Below are 15,762 nucleotides of genomic sequence, written 5' to 3'. Positions count from 1 at the left end.
TCGATAAGGCTTATATTGTTGGAGTAATCTGGGGAAATCGGGGAAAATCAAGCTAAGATTAATCTCCTTTAACGAATAATTGATTTGCCCCATTATCCGAAATGCGACTAACGAATACTAACCTTTCAAGAAAACATTTCCAGTCAATCAATTTACAGCCTTGCATCATAACTCGAATCATTTTCAGCCTGACCTCCAAACCTCCATCAACCAACACTATCCATCATGTCAGAAGAAAGGGAACCCGATCAGACGCCATCTACAGAGGTAGCCGTAGCGGCACCTAAAAAGGTCAAAAAGATTATTCGCAAGAAACGTCCCGCGCGACCGCAAGTCGATTCCTCCTTCATAACATCCGAACCTCCACCGCAAACCGGTACAATCTTCAACATATGGTACAACAAGTGGTCAGGCGGTGACCGTGAGGATAAGTACCTCTCCAAGACCCACGCTAAGGGACGTTGTAACATCGCCAAGGACAGCGGCTACACACGCGCCGATAAGGTGCCCGGCTCTTACTTCTGTCTTTTCTTCGCGCGTGGCATCTGTCCCAAAGGCCAGGATTGCGAGTACCTACACCGACTTCCGGGCATCCACGACCTATTCAACCCCAACGTCGACTGCTTCGGTCGCGACAAGCATTCCGATTACCGTGATGACATGGGTGGCGTGGGTAGTTTTATGCGTCAAAACCGCACAATCTACGTCGGAAGGATACACGTTACTGATGATATCGAGGAAATTGTTGCTCGCCATTTCGCCGAATGGGGTCAGGTCGAGCGTATACGCGTGCTAAACACCCGCGGCGTGGCTTTTATCACATATACCAACGAGGCCAATGCCCAATTTGCAAAGGAGGCAATGGCACATCAGTCTCTAGACCACGAGGAGATTCTAAACGTGCGGTGGGCCACATCAGACCCAAATCCCATGGCACAGGCAAGAGAGGCAAGACGCATCGAGGAACAGGCTGCCGAAGCTATTCGAAGGGCGTTGCCGGAGGCGTTCGTGGCTGAGATCGAAGGTCGAGACCCGGAGGCAAGGAAACGGCGGAAGATCGAGAGTAGCTTTGGCTTAGAAGGATACGAGGCACCCGACGATGTGTACTTCGCCCGTGGCGCGCAGGCGGTTAATCCAGCCGGGCGACAAGGCTACGAACTTGAGCAAGAGCAACGATTAATGATAGAAAATGGCCAAGCCGGTGGTGGCATTGAGGCAATAATCGGGGGGCGACAACAGCCCGCAGAACAGGAAGGGGGAATCTTCTCAAGCAGCACATTAGCAGCACTGAAGACGTCGAAGGTCTCCACGGCTCCGAAAGCCAAGGCAGTAGCATCGTCGGGACCGTTAGTAGCATACGGAAGCGATAGCGAAGACGACGAATAAGGCTTCACATGGATAGATCACATTGCCTTGTAGGAGCAAGCAGACACATGCCAAATTGTATATAATACCATACCATACACTACCATTCCGTACTTAATAGATACCAACCAGCGCCCAAAGCGCCCTCAAATTGTCATAATCACACACCCTCAACCGTAACCATTTCCTATATCTCCCTTGCCTAACACTCATCAGCTATTGAATATCCTAGAATACAACAACTCATGCCGTCCAATCCACAAATCCATCACCGGCACGCTCTGCCCCGCCTCTTCAACCGCCGTATCCCACTCCCGCGCAATCACTTCCGTCAGCAAGCTCTGCACCTCGCCACCCGCGAGAATCCGCTGCGCCTGGTACGGGCCAAACAGCCCGGCTCGGACGGCGGCCGAGACAAGCGCCTTGACGTGACTTAGCATGAACACATACGCCGTCTGTCGTAAGCTAAGCCCGCATAAACTAGCCACGGCGCCGAAAAGAGGCGCCAGGTGCGCCGACGCAGGAGGCGGTAGTACTTCATTACCATCACCACCACCACCACCACCAGCCGTACCGGCACGCAACACCTCCGCATACGGCACCAGCACCCCACGCGGATCCGCAGCCGCAGCAATACTTTTCTCCCAAATAGCCAAGAGCGCGCGGCCCTGCTGGACGGAAGCGCGGCGACCGACAGCACACACGATGGCCGCGTCTAGCGCGTCGTCTAGGTCGGCGACTGTATCCGGTGTTGGATCGCGGTGGGCGGCGAGTGTGAAGGGTAGAGCGGTGCTGGCGTAGGAGGATATGGACAGCGGGAGGAAAGACGAGAACGGAGACGCCGACGCAGACGCCGAGGTGGAGAATGAGGGGCCGCCGGGGCGGGGTCCGCGCCGCGTGTGTGCTAGGTATGATTCTAGTCCGGAGCTGAAGGCGAAGGATCCTAGTGGGAGGGCCGAGTCTGAGAGTAGGAGGAGGTAGTGGTGTGCGGATTGTGATGACGGGTAGGAAAGAGATGGTTTTTTAATATTCGCGGTATCTGATTTCGCTAGGCGATGTTTGGCTCTTTGGAGGCGGAGTTCTAAGTCTGCGATTTCATTTTCGAGTACCTCCTGGGATTCATTGTTCAAGGTTGAATCCATAATGGCATTATTAGAAGAGATTTACTCATCACTTAAGATAGGTAGGTAGTAAGGGGGTAACTTAAAAAAAATATCTTAATCCATTCCCATTAGCATTGAAGTTCATGGCAATCTTTAATCTTACAAAAGCCTTATCTCTCGGCTGGTATCTCCACCTAACTTAACTCCTCGACCTAAACCTGAACAATCCCGTACCTGTGCCAATACGAGGCAGGGGGAAAACGCCAAAAGAATTACTAAACTCCTGCAATGCAATGCCATGCCATGCCATATTATACCCCCAAGTTTTGTTTTCAACCGTGCCATATGCTTGTACCTGTCATTCAAGTCTTCGTCCAGCGTCACATGAGATTTAGCCTCATGGTTTGATGTTCTCCTTGTCGCGACCACCACCGTTCCGCTGTCTCTCGAGCTTCTTTTGCTCCAAGCGAGCTCGAGCCGCAGCTTGTCGGTCGGCAGGCAGGGTACATCTAGAAGTATTCCCCGAAGTGTGTTCGGCCTCGGGACCTCCGAGACGGGCGAATTTGTCCTGGACGAGATCATAACCAAGCCCTTCGCTGCCCGAGGAAAAGGAACGCCCGTTATACGACTTAGGTCTTGAACGACGTGATGTTGGTCTCTCTAAAGAGCCACGCATCTCAACATCGCGGTCTACACGATCTACACGGTCTACACGATCCGTGCGGGCTGCACGAGCAGCACGTGCCTCAGCAAGCTTTTGATCGAGTAGCTCTCTCGAAGTCATCGTATCCCTCGTTGTCGACTGATTCATTCTGTTTGAGAGAATATTGGACATGGCTCTCCCGGAGTCGAATGTTGATAGTGAAGCCTTGGGTTTTGTAATGGAACGAGGCGGGGTAATATCTAAGTCTTTCTCACGCTTGTTGATTTCCACTTGATCCTTCTTGTCATTTCGCAGTTGGTTCTTAATGTCCTTAAAACCGCTCGACCAGTCAGGGGGGAGGAAAGTGTTGCGTTTGATCGGTTTGGGTGTATCGTCAAACTCCCCCTTATGTCCTAGTAGAGATCTTTGAGTCATATCAAGAGTGACGTCCTCAACTGAGGCTGAACGTTTGAGATTGCGTACAGGGTTGTCACTCTCGTATTTGGAGGGTTTATTGAGCGACTCGATGCCCAACTTTAGAGCTCGGGTCGCCTTAATCGAGGGATTCGCTACCTCAATTGCCTTGATAGTACTCTCTAGCTCGGCAATCTTGTCGTTCTTCGCTTGCAACACCTGTATAGCTTCGGCAGTCCGAGATTTGGCGTCGTTCTTTAGGGATTCGTAATCCTTCTTCAGCTGTCGAATCTCACGATCCTTTTGGTGCGACTCTTCCTTAGCTGCCTGTAGCTTATGCTCCAACTTCTTTACTTGCATAGAATCGGCAGATCCTCTGTCGACATGCTCATCTTGTAGTTTTGTCACTCGTTCCTCTGCTGCGCTTAGATCTGATTTGAGCTTGCTGACTTCCTTGCGAAGCTTATCCATCTGCCTTAACTCGGATCGCGCTCGTCTTAGTTCTCGGTTGACCTCGAGAAGTGTATTTTCAGTCCTAGGTGACGTATCGATACGCCGGCGGTCGGACTGGTTAGAATTGGATTCGCTTTTGTGTTCCTGAATGAGAGCTTCGAGTTCTTTCACTTGATCTCGATAGCGTGTAGCAAGGGCAGTCTGCTTCTCTAAATCCTTCTCTAGAGTGGCGTCCTCGCGGCCACTGCCACGTCTCCTCTTATCTGTGGCCTGGGAGGACATAGTAGCAATCTTCTCCTCCATCTCGGCTACCTTTAGTTGCTCATCTTTTAGTTTTTGAGCCAGGTCGAGTGCCTCGGTATCCTTCTGCTTGGCGTAGGACTTAGCTAGAGCCTTAAACTTCACCATACGCTCGATATCGGCCATTGCCTCGTCACGGTATTTGTTAAACTCCGCTTTCCAATATTTGCCTGACTCTGAGTGTGGCTCGTTAAGATCCACTGTTATATCACGGTCGCAAATATCATCTTCCCATTCTTCTTCGGACTCGTCGTCAACTGGCTTTGAAGGGGGGTCCTCTTGTTCTTTCTCGATGGGCTTTTTGGATCTTGCCGAGCGAGAATTCTCCAGTGCCTGCTGTAATGTTGATTTCCTTCGTAGACGCGCTGAGGCAAGGGGACTGGCATCAGGACCACCACCGCCACTACCGGCTTTAACATCATGATTAAATGAGACACGTTTCCGACGCGCAGTTCCAGTACCCGGAGTTAAAAGGATACTCGTCGGTTGCTTGCTTGGGGACTGCTTGGTCGGGGAAGTTAGGTCATTAGGTGTTGAATTATCATTTTTATTCTTCGTATATTTGCTGCTAGTTGTTTCGGAGCGAGATGTTCCAAATAGGGCATTCCTGAATGCTCGAGCAGCAAAGACAGGGGCGGGTGTATCTGGAGCCTCGAATTGTGTTGTATCTTCTATAGGAAATAGGAAATTAGCGGGTGTCAACAATATAGTAGCTACAAGGCGTCTTACCATTACCACCGGACGCGTCCTTCGCCCCGGTGGCGCCTTGGAACCCTTTTTTGAGAGCCCACCCGAGCATTTTGCTCGATGCGAAAGGATTTTAATCGTTGGCGCCAGAGATTTAATAGGTGCTTGTGGGAGTGTAGAATTGAAGTCGACGTGAATTTTAGTATGAAGAAAGGTTATATGTTGGTTATATGTTTACTTTGCCAGCCCGCAGATCTGGGGCAACGCATCCGACGCCGTAGGTACTTCAATTGATCCACCTGATACGCTAATGCGCTAACACGCTAGCACATGTGCTTAAAATCCAACTTAAGCCAGCTATGTAAGTTCAGCAGGTACCTGTGCTGCGTGCATATACATAAGCCATATAAATTAGTCACAGCTTTTTGTTCATTGAAACTTTCTCTTCTTTTTAAGCTCTAAACTTTCATGTACGACTGAATGCTGATGCACTGCTAAGATAAGCTTACATAAGATTATGGTACTTGAGGTGTATGTTTGCTTGATGTACCCACTAAAATATATACAGATGTACATGTACCTATAATCAAGGCTAGGATGTACCTAGCTACATAGCACGTGGGACTCATAGGCCGGTTACACGTATGAATTTCACCCCACCATCAGTGAATCTCAGCCTCGACTTAGACTTGTTACACCGCTATCAATCATCTATCAATCATTGATATACCGAATTTTTATATTATAAGTATTGCTGTAAGATGGCCAGAGTTCAGTAGACAACATACAGCTCCGGCTGTATGAGTCTTCATTCGTTCGTTTCTATCACTCACGAATGATACTGAAATATCAAAATGGCTTGGAAGTCAACTGCTCCATGGAAAGGGCCCCAGCAGCTCACCACCAAAACCAACAATGACTCAAACTACCCCGGACTGAAGTCCGCCAGCCCGGACGTAGGCCATAAGACGCCGTATACTGACGTTCAAAATGAAGAAATCATGGTTCTCCAGGCCATCTATGGCGACGACTATATCGAGCACAAAGCTGCTCATAGTGCGTGGATGAAGTCCGAGCCGTCCTTTGACATTCGTGTTAGGGCTTTGTCTGACGAAGAAGTGGCTGTTACTCTAAGTGTTGTGCTTACAGCTACGTATCCGAAGTCAGTGCCATTGCTTAGTCTTAAGGATGAGGGAAGTCTAAAAGAGTCTACTGTGTTTAAGCTGCAAAAATTCATCGAGACGAAGCCCAAGTCCTTAATTACACTTGAACAGCCAGAACCTATGATACATGAGTTAGCACAAGGCCTCCAAGATATCCTCGAAGATGCTGCTCAGGCCAAGGCTCAAGGACTGGAATTGCCCTCATTAGAGGAAGAGAGAGCAGCTCATGAGGCCGAATTAGCAAGGCAAGCTCGAGAGCAGCAGGAAGAGGAGGATCGTAAAAGACAAGACGCAATGAAAGAAGAAGAAAGAGTGATGCAAGATATGATACAGAAGGAGGTAGACCGGCAACGAACGAAAATCAAGGAATCTAAAAAGAGAAACAAAACTCTAACTGCTTCAAGTCACACCCAAGATTCCCGTATCCTGGAAGCCGGTAAAGTTGAGTTCGACCAGACATGCGAGGCTACCGATGCTGCTGGTAATGTTTTTCTTTTCAACATCGTCACTGGAAGAAGCGAGTTTAGAAAGGGGCAAGTAGCAACCACGTATCTCGTCTGGCCAGAGATTTCTGGCGAACGAAACGGACCAAGTTTGGCTCTTAAAGAATTCGAATTACGATCGACTTCTAAGGAATCCTCTCAATTCAAGAAGCAGTTACAAGTTCTCGAAGGGGAGTTAGAGTCGGCCAAGAAGTTATCACATCGCAACGTTCTTGAGCTCTTGAATTTCCGGATCGACCGAGACCACGGAAAGACCGAGTCGGTGTCAATGACTTGGACCGCTCGACTTTTAACTCCGCTAGCAGATAAGGGTCCACTTGGTGAGCTGTTAGATCTTGCAGGAAGACTTGATGTTGGAAAGGTTCGTTCGTGGACTGCAGACCTTCTCGACGCTTTGGGCTATTTGCACAGTCATGGAATTACCCACCAAGACATCCATCCCGGTAACATACTCCTATTTAGAGAGCCAACTGGTGATGTCATTCCAAAGCTTTCAGATGCGGCATATCAGAGAGAAATGCACAATCTCTCCCATAGGTCTCAAAAGAATTCGTCGGCAAATGCAGCAAGGTCTACTTACTGGTTGCCGCCAGAGGTCGCTGGGAGCTCACGACCGCAATTTACCCAAAAAACTGATATCTGGGACCTAGGCGTCGTTTTCTTACAAATGATATTTGGCCTAGATGTATTTCAGAAATATCAGTCTCCAGCTGCTCTAATGGAATCGCTCTCTCTATCTAGATCATTGCACGAATTAGTGGCTAGATTTTTCAAACTTGATCCTAAGAAGCGTCCTCGTGCATTTGAGTTGAGCTCCAGTGAGTTTTTAGCAACTGATGCCCCTATCATTATCGACGATACCTCTGCTGTTTTCTCCCCTTCGCAGTCTCTTGGCTCGTTGACACAGGCCTTGCCTACACGATTAAGGCGTGACTCCTCTGTTCGCGGGGCGGCCTTTTCAAGGTATAAGGAAGACTTTGTTGAAGAAGCACGGCTAGGTAAGGGAGGGTTTGGTGAAGTTGTTAAGGCGCGGAAAAAGCTCGATGGCCAAATTTATGCCATAAAGAAGATTACCCAACGTTCCCAGTCAAGCCTTACTGAGATATTGAAAGAGGTTAGGCTACTTTCTCAGCTAAGTCACCCAGCAGTCGTGAGATACTATAACACTTGGTTGGAAGAAATACCCGACGTGCCGGATTCTGAAGGAGATACATCAACTGAAGATGCCAACACTGATTCTAAGGGTACCGCTTCTCAAGGCATTGATATCCAATTCGCCACTAGTACTGGTGGTTTGGACTTCATATCTTCGAGTCATCCCAATATAGAATTTGGCTACGATGACTCAGAAGTCGAGGACGATGAAGAAACAGAGGAAGACGAAGATGATGACGACGAGTCAGATGTGGACTCCGAAATACATGATTCCATGCCTTCGCCTACAAGAATTAAGAGTAGCCAAAGACATTACAAGATTGTAATGTATATATCCATGGAGTATTGTGATAAAAGGGTAAGCTTTTTCATCTTACCACCTATTAGCTGGTTGTAGACTACTAACCTCATAGGTAAGACGCTCCGGGATCTTATCCAGAGGAACCTCTGGAAGGAAGCCGAGGAGGTCTGGCGATTGTTTCGCCAGATTTTGGAGGGTTTAGTTCATATCCACGGCCTGAATATAGTTCATCGTGATCTTAAACCAGAAAACGTCTTCATAGGCCTTGGTCCTGACGGGGTCAATAATGTTAAAATTGGCGACTTTGGGTTGGCTACCGCCGGTAATTTTGCTGTCGATAAATCAGCCGCTGGTAGCTTGGATACAGGCGATTTAACAAGAAGCATTGGAACATCCTATTATGTTGCCCCTGAAGTCCGAAGGACGGGCGGGGGTTCGTACACCTCAAAAGTTGACGTAAGTCACCCTATCACTCTACCCTCTAGCCTTCTTTTCTGACTTAGTTCAAGATGTATTCTCTTGGGATCATATTCTTCGAAATGTGTTATCATCCGATCCTGGGTATGGAGAGAGCGGACAAGTTAGGAAAACTAGGAACCTCTTCTCTTCTTCCCGACGATTTTCAGCCAGGTGATAAAGTAAAATCAGATATTGTACTATCTCTGGTCACGCACGACGTGAAAGAGCGTCCGAGTAGCCTTGAGTTGCTACGAAGTGGGAAGTTGCCTATCCAAATGGAGAATGAGACGACACGGAGGGCGCTTGCGAGTCTTACCAGTTCTGCTTCTCCTTATTATCCAAAAGTCGTTTCGGCTCTATTTTCGGCACCCCTAGAGCCTACGAAAGATTACGCGTGGGATATGACGACACCTAATCCTACGGCGGCGGAGTTACTACATCAAAGTGCGGTTAAGGAAGAATTGGTATCGGTGTTCCGCCGTCATGGCGCAGTCGAAACACCTCGCAGTTCGCTCTATCCCCGCTCTCCGCATTACTCTCCGAATCAGGATATCGTTCAACTATTGGATCAGAACGGCACGGTAGTCCAGCTGCCATTCGACCTGATGCTTGGAAATGCTAGAGCATTGGCCAAACATACCAATATCTCGAAAGTTCGGAAATCTTTCACCTTCGGTAATGTTTACCGGGATAGACGGAACGGCGGACAGCCTCTCATGGTTGGCGAAGTTGATTTTGACATTGTCTCTACAGACACTTTAGATCTGGCTTTGAAGGAAGCCGAGGTTATCAAAGTGCTAGACGAGATCATAAACGCGTTCCCCTCGACATCACCAATGTGCTTCCATCTCGGCCATTCTGACTTACTACAGCTTATATTTGACTTTTGTAACGTGGATTTGACCGCAAGGCAACTGGCGGCTGAATCTCTCAGTAAGCTGAACATCCACTCTTACACCTTTCAAAAGATTCGGGCGGAGCTTCGTTCACCTATGATTGGAATATCTGTAACTAGTATTGAAGATCTCCGACGATTTGATTTCCGAGGTAAGCGTCTAACCCCCAAACCCCAATGAAGAGTTCAAGTGGAAAATTAACAAAAGGCTAGATACCCCAGCGAAAGCGTTCGCTAAGCTCAAGGCAATCTTCGAAGGAAGTCGGATGTATGAGAAATTACAACCGACCCTTGCCCATTTGAAAGATGTAGTCGAGTATACGAAACGCCTCGGCGTCCATGCGAAAATTTACATCAACCCCCTAAGCAGCATTAAAGAGAACTTCTTCTCGGGCGGAATGCTATTCCAGTGCCTATATGATAAAAAGTTCAAAGATGTATTTGCCGCTGGCGGTCGTTATGATAGTTTAATCAAAGCACATCGGCCAAAGATAGGCGAAGGGCCACACGCAGTTGGTTTCAGCTTGGCATGGGAAAAGCTAGCACGGCTACCGAAATCCGGTGGGAAATTCTTAAAGAAGCCCGAGGAAGAAACATCAGGAATCTTTAACACTAAGAGAGTAAGTCCAACGCCAATATTATTGTATACCATATCTCGACACTACCTAACAATCTCCTAGTGCGATGTACTGGTAGCCAGTTTTGACGCCCAAACTCTCCGTACGGCGGGCATCGAAATCCTCTCGATGCTGTGGTCTCACGACATCAGCGCCGAGCTAGCCCGGGATTCCCGGTCCCCGGAAGAACTCACGTCGAGGAATCGCGATGAGACGTATTCATGGATTGTCATTATAAAGCAGGACAATGTACTAAAAGTCAGGACAATGGATCGCAAGGACGTCCCCGACGCCGAGATCTCAACATCCCAACTCCTCCCCTGGCTACGCGCCGCGCAACGCGAGCGCGGAACCACAAAGCAATCCGACGCCACCGGCAGCACAGCCCCCGTCGCCCAAAGCGGCACCGTGTCCGCGAACCCGAACCAGGAAGTCAGCGTGCTAGTCGCCGGCACCAAGTCCAAGAAATTCAACCGCCTGGTAGTAATCGAGCAAGCGCAGGCCAACGCCGCCGGCCTACTGCAGACATTCCTCGAGGGCCCGATCGCAGCCGTCGAGACGTCGGACGTGATCCTGGACCTGATACAGGAGACGTCGCTGTCGGAAGCCGAGAGCTGGCGTAGGGCCGAGCAGTCCGTCGAGAAGAACGAGCGCAGGTATCTCCGCGAGATCCACGAGATGCTGCTGGCGTGGCGCGCCGAGTGGGAGAACACGGATGGGGCTAGTCGTCATGCGTTTGTGTATAATTTTAGGACGACTAAGTGTATTTACTACGATCTTGGGGCGTGAATGTGGTGGTGGTGGTGTTGTGGATAAGTACCTACCTACCTACCTACCTCTACCTAGGTATGTATGGGTGTATGGATGATGCGCCTAGGCATTAATGATAGCACGATAGGATGACTATTATTTATAGGGGAGGGGGAGGCTTGGCTACGTGTAGATACCCTAGGGAATTGATTACTTCTGCTCCTTATAACTTTCAAAGCTTGCCCAAGGTATTTATTTAATGCTTCCTTCGTGTCGTTTTAACAGGTACCCTACCTCACACGAGACTATAAACATCTCACCTGAGAAGGATTATAAGAGTGTGATGGTAGGTACTTTGGGCCGAACCATGAAGATTTATCCTAGGTAAGTCGTAGGTATACAAACGACTTCACATACGGGTAGTAGTAGTACTAAGAACAAATCAATTCGACATCATTGAAATAGATATGTGCGTGCAACTCTAGAATAGATAGGTAAGTATATATTTTGAGAGGTGAGATAAATATATATCTAAAGTGTATAGATATAGAGGTAAAGCGTAAACAATCATGGTCGCCCTACCACCACCTAGTCATTAACGAGTCCTCGGGATGTGAATTCATAGGTACACATCATATATACAGCGTTAAATGTACAGAGTTGAGACGGTCTGCTTCCGCGCAGTGTAGCATACCAGCCACCACGGGAGATAGCCGAATATTTTTATATCCCCTCGTGAACCCATTAGGTACTTTTATGCCAAATCACCCACCCACCATCGTATAAATTCATAGCGCCGTAGGCCGGATGTTATACAATGGACTCTGTAGTAGCGTCGTAGACAGCATAAGTCTACGGCCGACATAAGATCTAACTTATTTTTCCCTGGTCGACCTACTCCTCCATTTTATGCTCATCCTCCATCTCATCCTCTACTAGACCCTCCGCCGGCATCGTCTCTTTCGGCGTCCCGAACACTTCCTCCCATCGCAGCGGCTTCTCCTGGCCAACAACATGGACGGGGCGCTGCTGGGCCTTCATGGTCTCCGAGGCTCTAAACTTACGGCCTGCCATCGTGCGTTCCTCGAGACTGCCGCGGAACATCTTGTACCATTGCGATTCTTTGTTGCCCGTGTCCTCAAACACCTGGCGCCGCCTTGCCTGGCACTGTCGGTAGATGGTGTTGGCGCGCTTGGTCGGGATCTCCTCGATGTTGTACTCCACAACCCAATCATCAGCCCGAACTAATTTTTCGGGCCTTGTCACATATTCCCCGTTAATTTTGTTTCTGATGGTTAAGATCAGACCTAGTAGATTTTGGTCGATCTCCTCTTCAGCCGGCGTAGCATCTCCTAAAGCCTCTTCTGAGGTCGACTCTGGAGAAGCACCTTGTGTATCCTCTGTTTTCTCTGTCCCAGTCTCAAGGATCTCCGCTTGGCCTTCGATCCCCGGTTCTATCGGAGCCCCTGAGATAGAACTAGTGCCGTCGGTTCGAGGTTCGCTCTGTTCTTCTTTGGAGCGGGCAATGAGCTGACCGAGGATCCGCTCAAATTCTTTAAGTTTGGACGAATCGTCTATAGAACCCTCGGCTTGATCAGACAGCGCTCTCTCGTCAATCCTTTGGGCCATTCTCACAATGAGATCTTTCAACGGCGACATAGATGAAGCCGCATTGAGATCTCTCTTAGATTCACCTTCATCCAATTCGTCGTCAATATCCTCAGTTTCGTCTTCGTCTTCCTCCTGGTCTTCTTCTTCTTCTTCCTCCTCCTCCTCCTCCTCCTCTTCAACCTCTCTAGTTGTATTAACGTCAGCTTGTACTTGTGATGTCGTCTCTTCTATAGAGGCTGAACTATCTAACTCAGATATAGCATTCGTAGGCTCATCATTAGACGCGGGTGATGTAAATGTTTCAGACTCTGTCTGCGTCTCTAAGCCATCATCTTGTTGCACGCTTATTTCTTCTGGTTGAGAATCCGCATTATCACCTTCGCCAGAGGCGTGTTTAGACTTTTCTTCGATTTGCGATTGCTCTGTATCGGGTTCGGGTTCGGATACAGATTGCTCACTACTGGGTTCTGATTCCGGCTCCGGTATCTCTTGAGTAGAAGTAGGGTCGTCCTCATCGGCAGTCACCTCTCCCTCGGTTGGCGCGCTCAGTGTCGACTCTGATTTAGCAGATCTGCTATTGGTGATGGCGCTGAGTAAGGCATCAACGTATCCTCGCGCTTCTGTGGACGATTTCGCGTGAAGGAGCCCGCTCTGCTCCAGAGCGTCTTCGATTGCTTCCCGCACAGCGCCGACGCCGACTTCGTCGTCATCCACAGCATCTTCAACCATCTGACGCACTTCATTCCAAGCAGCCAGACTCGACATTTCCTGAGATAAGGTAGGTTTTTCAATTCCCTCAACCTCTCCTTGAACCACGTTCTCATTTTCATCAACAGACTCAGCTTCAATTTCGGCTTCAGCTGCGGCTTCAGCTTCAGCTTCGGCTTCAACTTCGGCTTCTGCCTCATCTTTAGCTAAACCAAGAATTTCCCTTTCGAACGCTTCGATAGATGCCCTATTGGCATTTTGAACCTCGTGAATATCTTCCTGGGACACTGGCTTCGCAAAAATATACATGAACGGCGCGTTCGCTGACATCCTTGTCTCGAAGTGTAGTCGTAGAGATTGCTCTGGGAACTTCTTGCTAACCCGGTCCAGAATATCATTAAGTAAGGCAAGACTGAGTTTATATTCCCTGTCACCGAGAGTGACGTTCGATGTTCCGTGCAATGCAAGGTCCATTTCACTTATTGGGATGTATTGGAAGCCGAAGATACGCTGGGTGTTGTGGAATGCGACAAATATACCGTCCATTCGACCCATACGGACTTGAAGAGAATATTTCAAGAATGCGGAACGAATCATATCGTAGTATTCTCGTTCGAATGACTCCCACTGGCCAAATCGGTTACGAATTTCGTAGCCGAGACCTTTCTGAAATCCTTTCGCATCCATACGAATGGATACAACTGCACGCGTCTTAAGGTCAAACATACCTGACCCAGGCACCCTTGGATCGTGCGCATCCAATTGGGAACGCATCATGAAATCAAGGAATTTGGTATAGTGAAAGGCTTCTTCGGCATTTCGCTCTTCCTCTGTGATCTGGTCGGAGTTGATATGTCTGTACCTCTCGTATTCTTCTTTGGAGAGAGTGAGAAGTTTCTCCATGGACTTCCCAAGCATGCTCAAGATATTGGCCGTGTCAAATTCCTTATCAGCATCTATGGCGTAAGTGCCATCTTTCCAATGCAAGAATACTGCCGCCGGGCCTTTCATAATCTTCGTGAACTGAAGAGAGTCTGTGGTGAAACCCTTTGACAGCATCGACGTGTTGATTTCTCGCCAAGACGATAGGAGATAGTGGAAGTGAGAAAGCATGGATGTCATGCTTGAGGTCGAACCCGTGTATCTCTTGCCATGCTCTTTCGCAATGCCAATAAGTGTAGAGTCCTTAGAAGAGGTCACATACTGTTTCAAAGCGTTGAAGTCGAATTCTTGAATTGGCATAATCTCTGAGAGATATGGGTCGAAGTTGTAGACTCGGGAACGAGGATCTTGTAAGTGATAGACGCCGGGGTTGAACAGGACCCTGTCAAGACCATAGGACAATCCCGGGACTAGCGGATGAACCGTATTAACGGGTTCTGGATGAAGATTATTGGCGGATATAGTACTGATATCTAAAGGTGGTCTTTTCTTCGACCTGGTCCCCTTTCCTGACTCTTGTGCTTCCGATGCATCTTCGCCGATAATTTTATAGTCACCCCAAACATCACCGCTGTCCATGTTTCGCATTCGCTCCCGGAGAGTGTTAGACGGGGTTCCCTTTTTAGGTCTGGCTTGTCCCTTTGAAGCCTGTCCAACTGGCTTCTTGGTCACCTGAGGAGCCGTCTTCTGCTTTGACTTTTCGCGGCTTGCCGCCCTCTTCGCAGCCCTGTTGGAGCGGCCACTTGAAGTTGCAGCCTGCTCTGGTACACCATCAGCCTTCGCTATATCTTCTTCGCTTGATACTTTTCGCTTTGACTTCTTCCTTGATTCCTTCTTCTCTGAAGGACCTTGTGACTTTTGAGTCACTCCATCATCACCCGCAGATTCTGTCTTGGCCTTAACCTTAGCCTTAGCCTTAGCCTTAGGGATTCCTTCTGGCCCTAAGTCTTTTTGGCTGATCTGATTCCCAAGTTTGCCGATATGGTCTACATTAATGTTCTGCGCAGCGAGAACATTCTTTAATGCTTGGAGCGCGCCTTGTAGAACTTGTAGCTGACGTTCACCTTCGGCCTGGGCGGCGACATTCTTTTCATCCTTTTTAGGCTTCCTCTTTTTCTTCTTCTTCGGCGCTTCTGGTGGTGGGGGTTCTATATTTTCGGCACCATTAGAATTCGGTGTTGAGGTTTCGGTCGTGGGCGCAAGCAGACGGGATGTGCTTGAAAGATGTCGGCCATTTTGACTAGGGATCAAGGTGGGACGGAATGCCAGCGACCTTGTCGAATGACAAGCAAGACATGATGTGCATATGTAAGAGGTTCCGATACGGCGTGCGCTTCGGCTGCTCAATCGAAGCATTGCAAACGCTTTGCGTCAAGCTCTAGTCTGATTTCCTAGAAAAGCACTCGATCTTTAATACAAGTCGTAGCAATGTAAGTAACTTAAGTGTTGAAGCGTTACAAAAAATTTCCGGACTCTGGAGCTGGTGCAAAGCTAAAAAAAAAGTATTTAGTTATCGATAAGCACTGGTATTCAATTTTGACGGTACGTTATTAGTGGCGGCGCCTTTGATAAGATAAGACGTCACTCGGCGGCACGGGACAGACTCTAGGTACTCAACCACGCGCTCATTCATTCAACCATAACGAATTCTTTGCTTTTAATTTTTAATTACCAATCCATAAATCCGGAGTTT

The 15,762-nt window shown here is 48.5% G+C and overlaps 4 protein-coding genes across 4 annotated transcripts; 2 read left to right on the top strand and 2 right to left on the bottom strand.

The window, feature by feature from the left end:
• Nucleotides 1-179: 179 nt before the first annotated feature.
• Nucleotides 180-1,503, top strand: F4817DRAFT_344843 (uncharacterized protein). The gene has a single exon (XM_049304198.1). The coding sequence runs from the start codon at nt 226-228 to the stop codon at nt 1,384-1,386; it is 1,161 nt and encodes a 386-aa protein (XP_049156801.1). The 5' UTR covers nt 180-225; the 3' UTR covers nt 1,387-1,503.
• Nucleotides 1,504-2,590, bottom strand: F4817DRAFT_344841 (UreF-domain-containing protein). The gene has a single exon (XM_049304197.1). The coding sequence runs from the start codon at nt 2,505-2,507 to the stop codon at nt 1,578-1,580; it is 930 nt and encodes a 309-aa protein (XP_049156800.1). The 5' UTR covers nt 2,508-2,590; the 3' UTR covers nt 1,504-1,577.
• Nucleotides 2,591-5,647: 3,057 nt separating this feature from the next.
• Nucleotides 5,648-11,037, top strand: F4817DRAFT_344839 (serine/threonine-protein kinase gcn2). Its single transcript, XM_049304196.1, has 5 exons — nt 5,648-8,144; nt 8,205-8,543; nt 8,597-9,593; nt 9,655-10,061; nt 10,122-11,037. Exons 1-5 carry the CDS (start codon nt 5,820-5,822, stop codon nt 10,845-10,847), a joined length of 4,794 nt encoding a protein of 1,597 aa, XP_049156799.1. The 5' UTR covers nt 5,648-5,819; the 3' UTR covers nt 10,848-11,037.
• A 264-nt stretch (nt 11,038-11,301) lies between these two features.
• Nucleotides 11,302-15,554, bottom strand: F4817DRAFT_344837 (Pet127-domain-containing protein). The gene has a single exon (XM_049304195.1). It carries the CDS (start codon nt 15,423-15,425, stop codon nt 11,703-11,705), a length of 3,723 nt encoding a protein of 1,240 aa, XP_049156798.1. The 5' UTR covers nt 15,426-15,554; the 3' UTR covers nt 11,302-11,702.
• Between the last annotated feature and the right edge of the window lie 208 nt (nt 15,555-15,762).

Source organism: Daldinia loculata (genome assembly GCF_022478755.1).
Source record: "Daldinia loculata strain CBS 113971 unplaced genomic scaffold F4817scaffold_43, whole genome shotgun sequence".
In the NCBI taxonomy this organism is placed as follows: domain Eukaryota; kingdom Fungi; phylum Ascomycota; class Sordariomycetes; order Xylariales; family Hypoxylaceae; genus Daldinia; species Daldinia loculata.
This window is presented reverse-complemented; position numbering and strand designations above follow the sequence as displayed.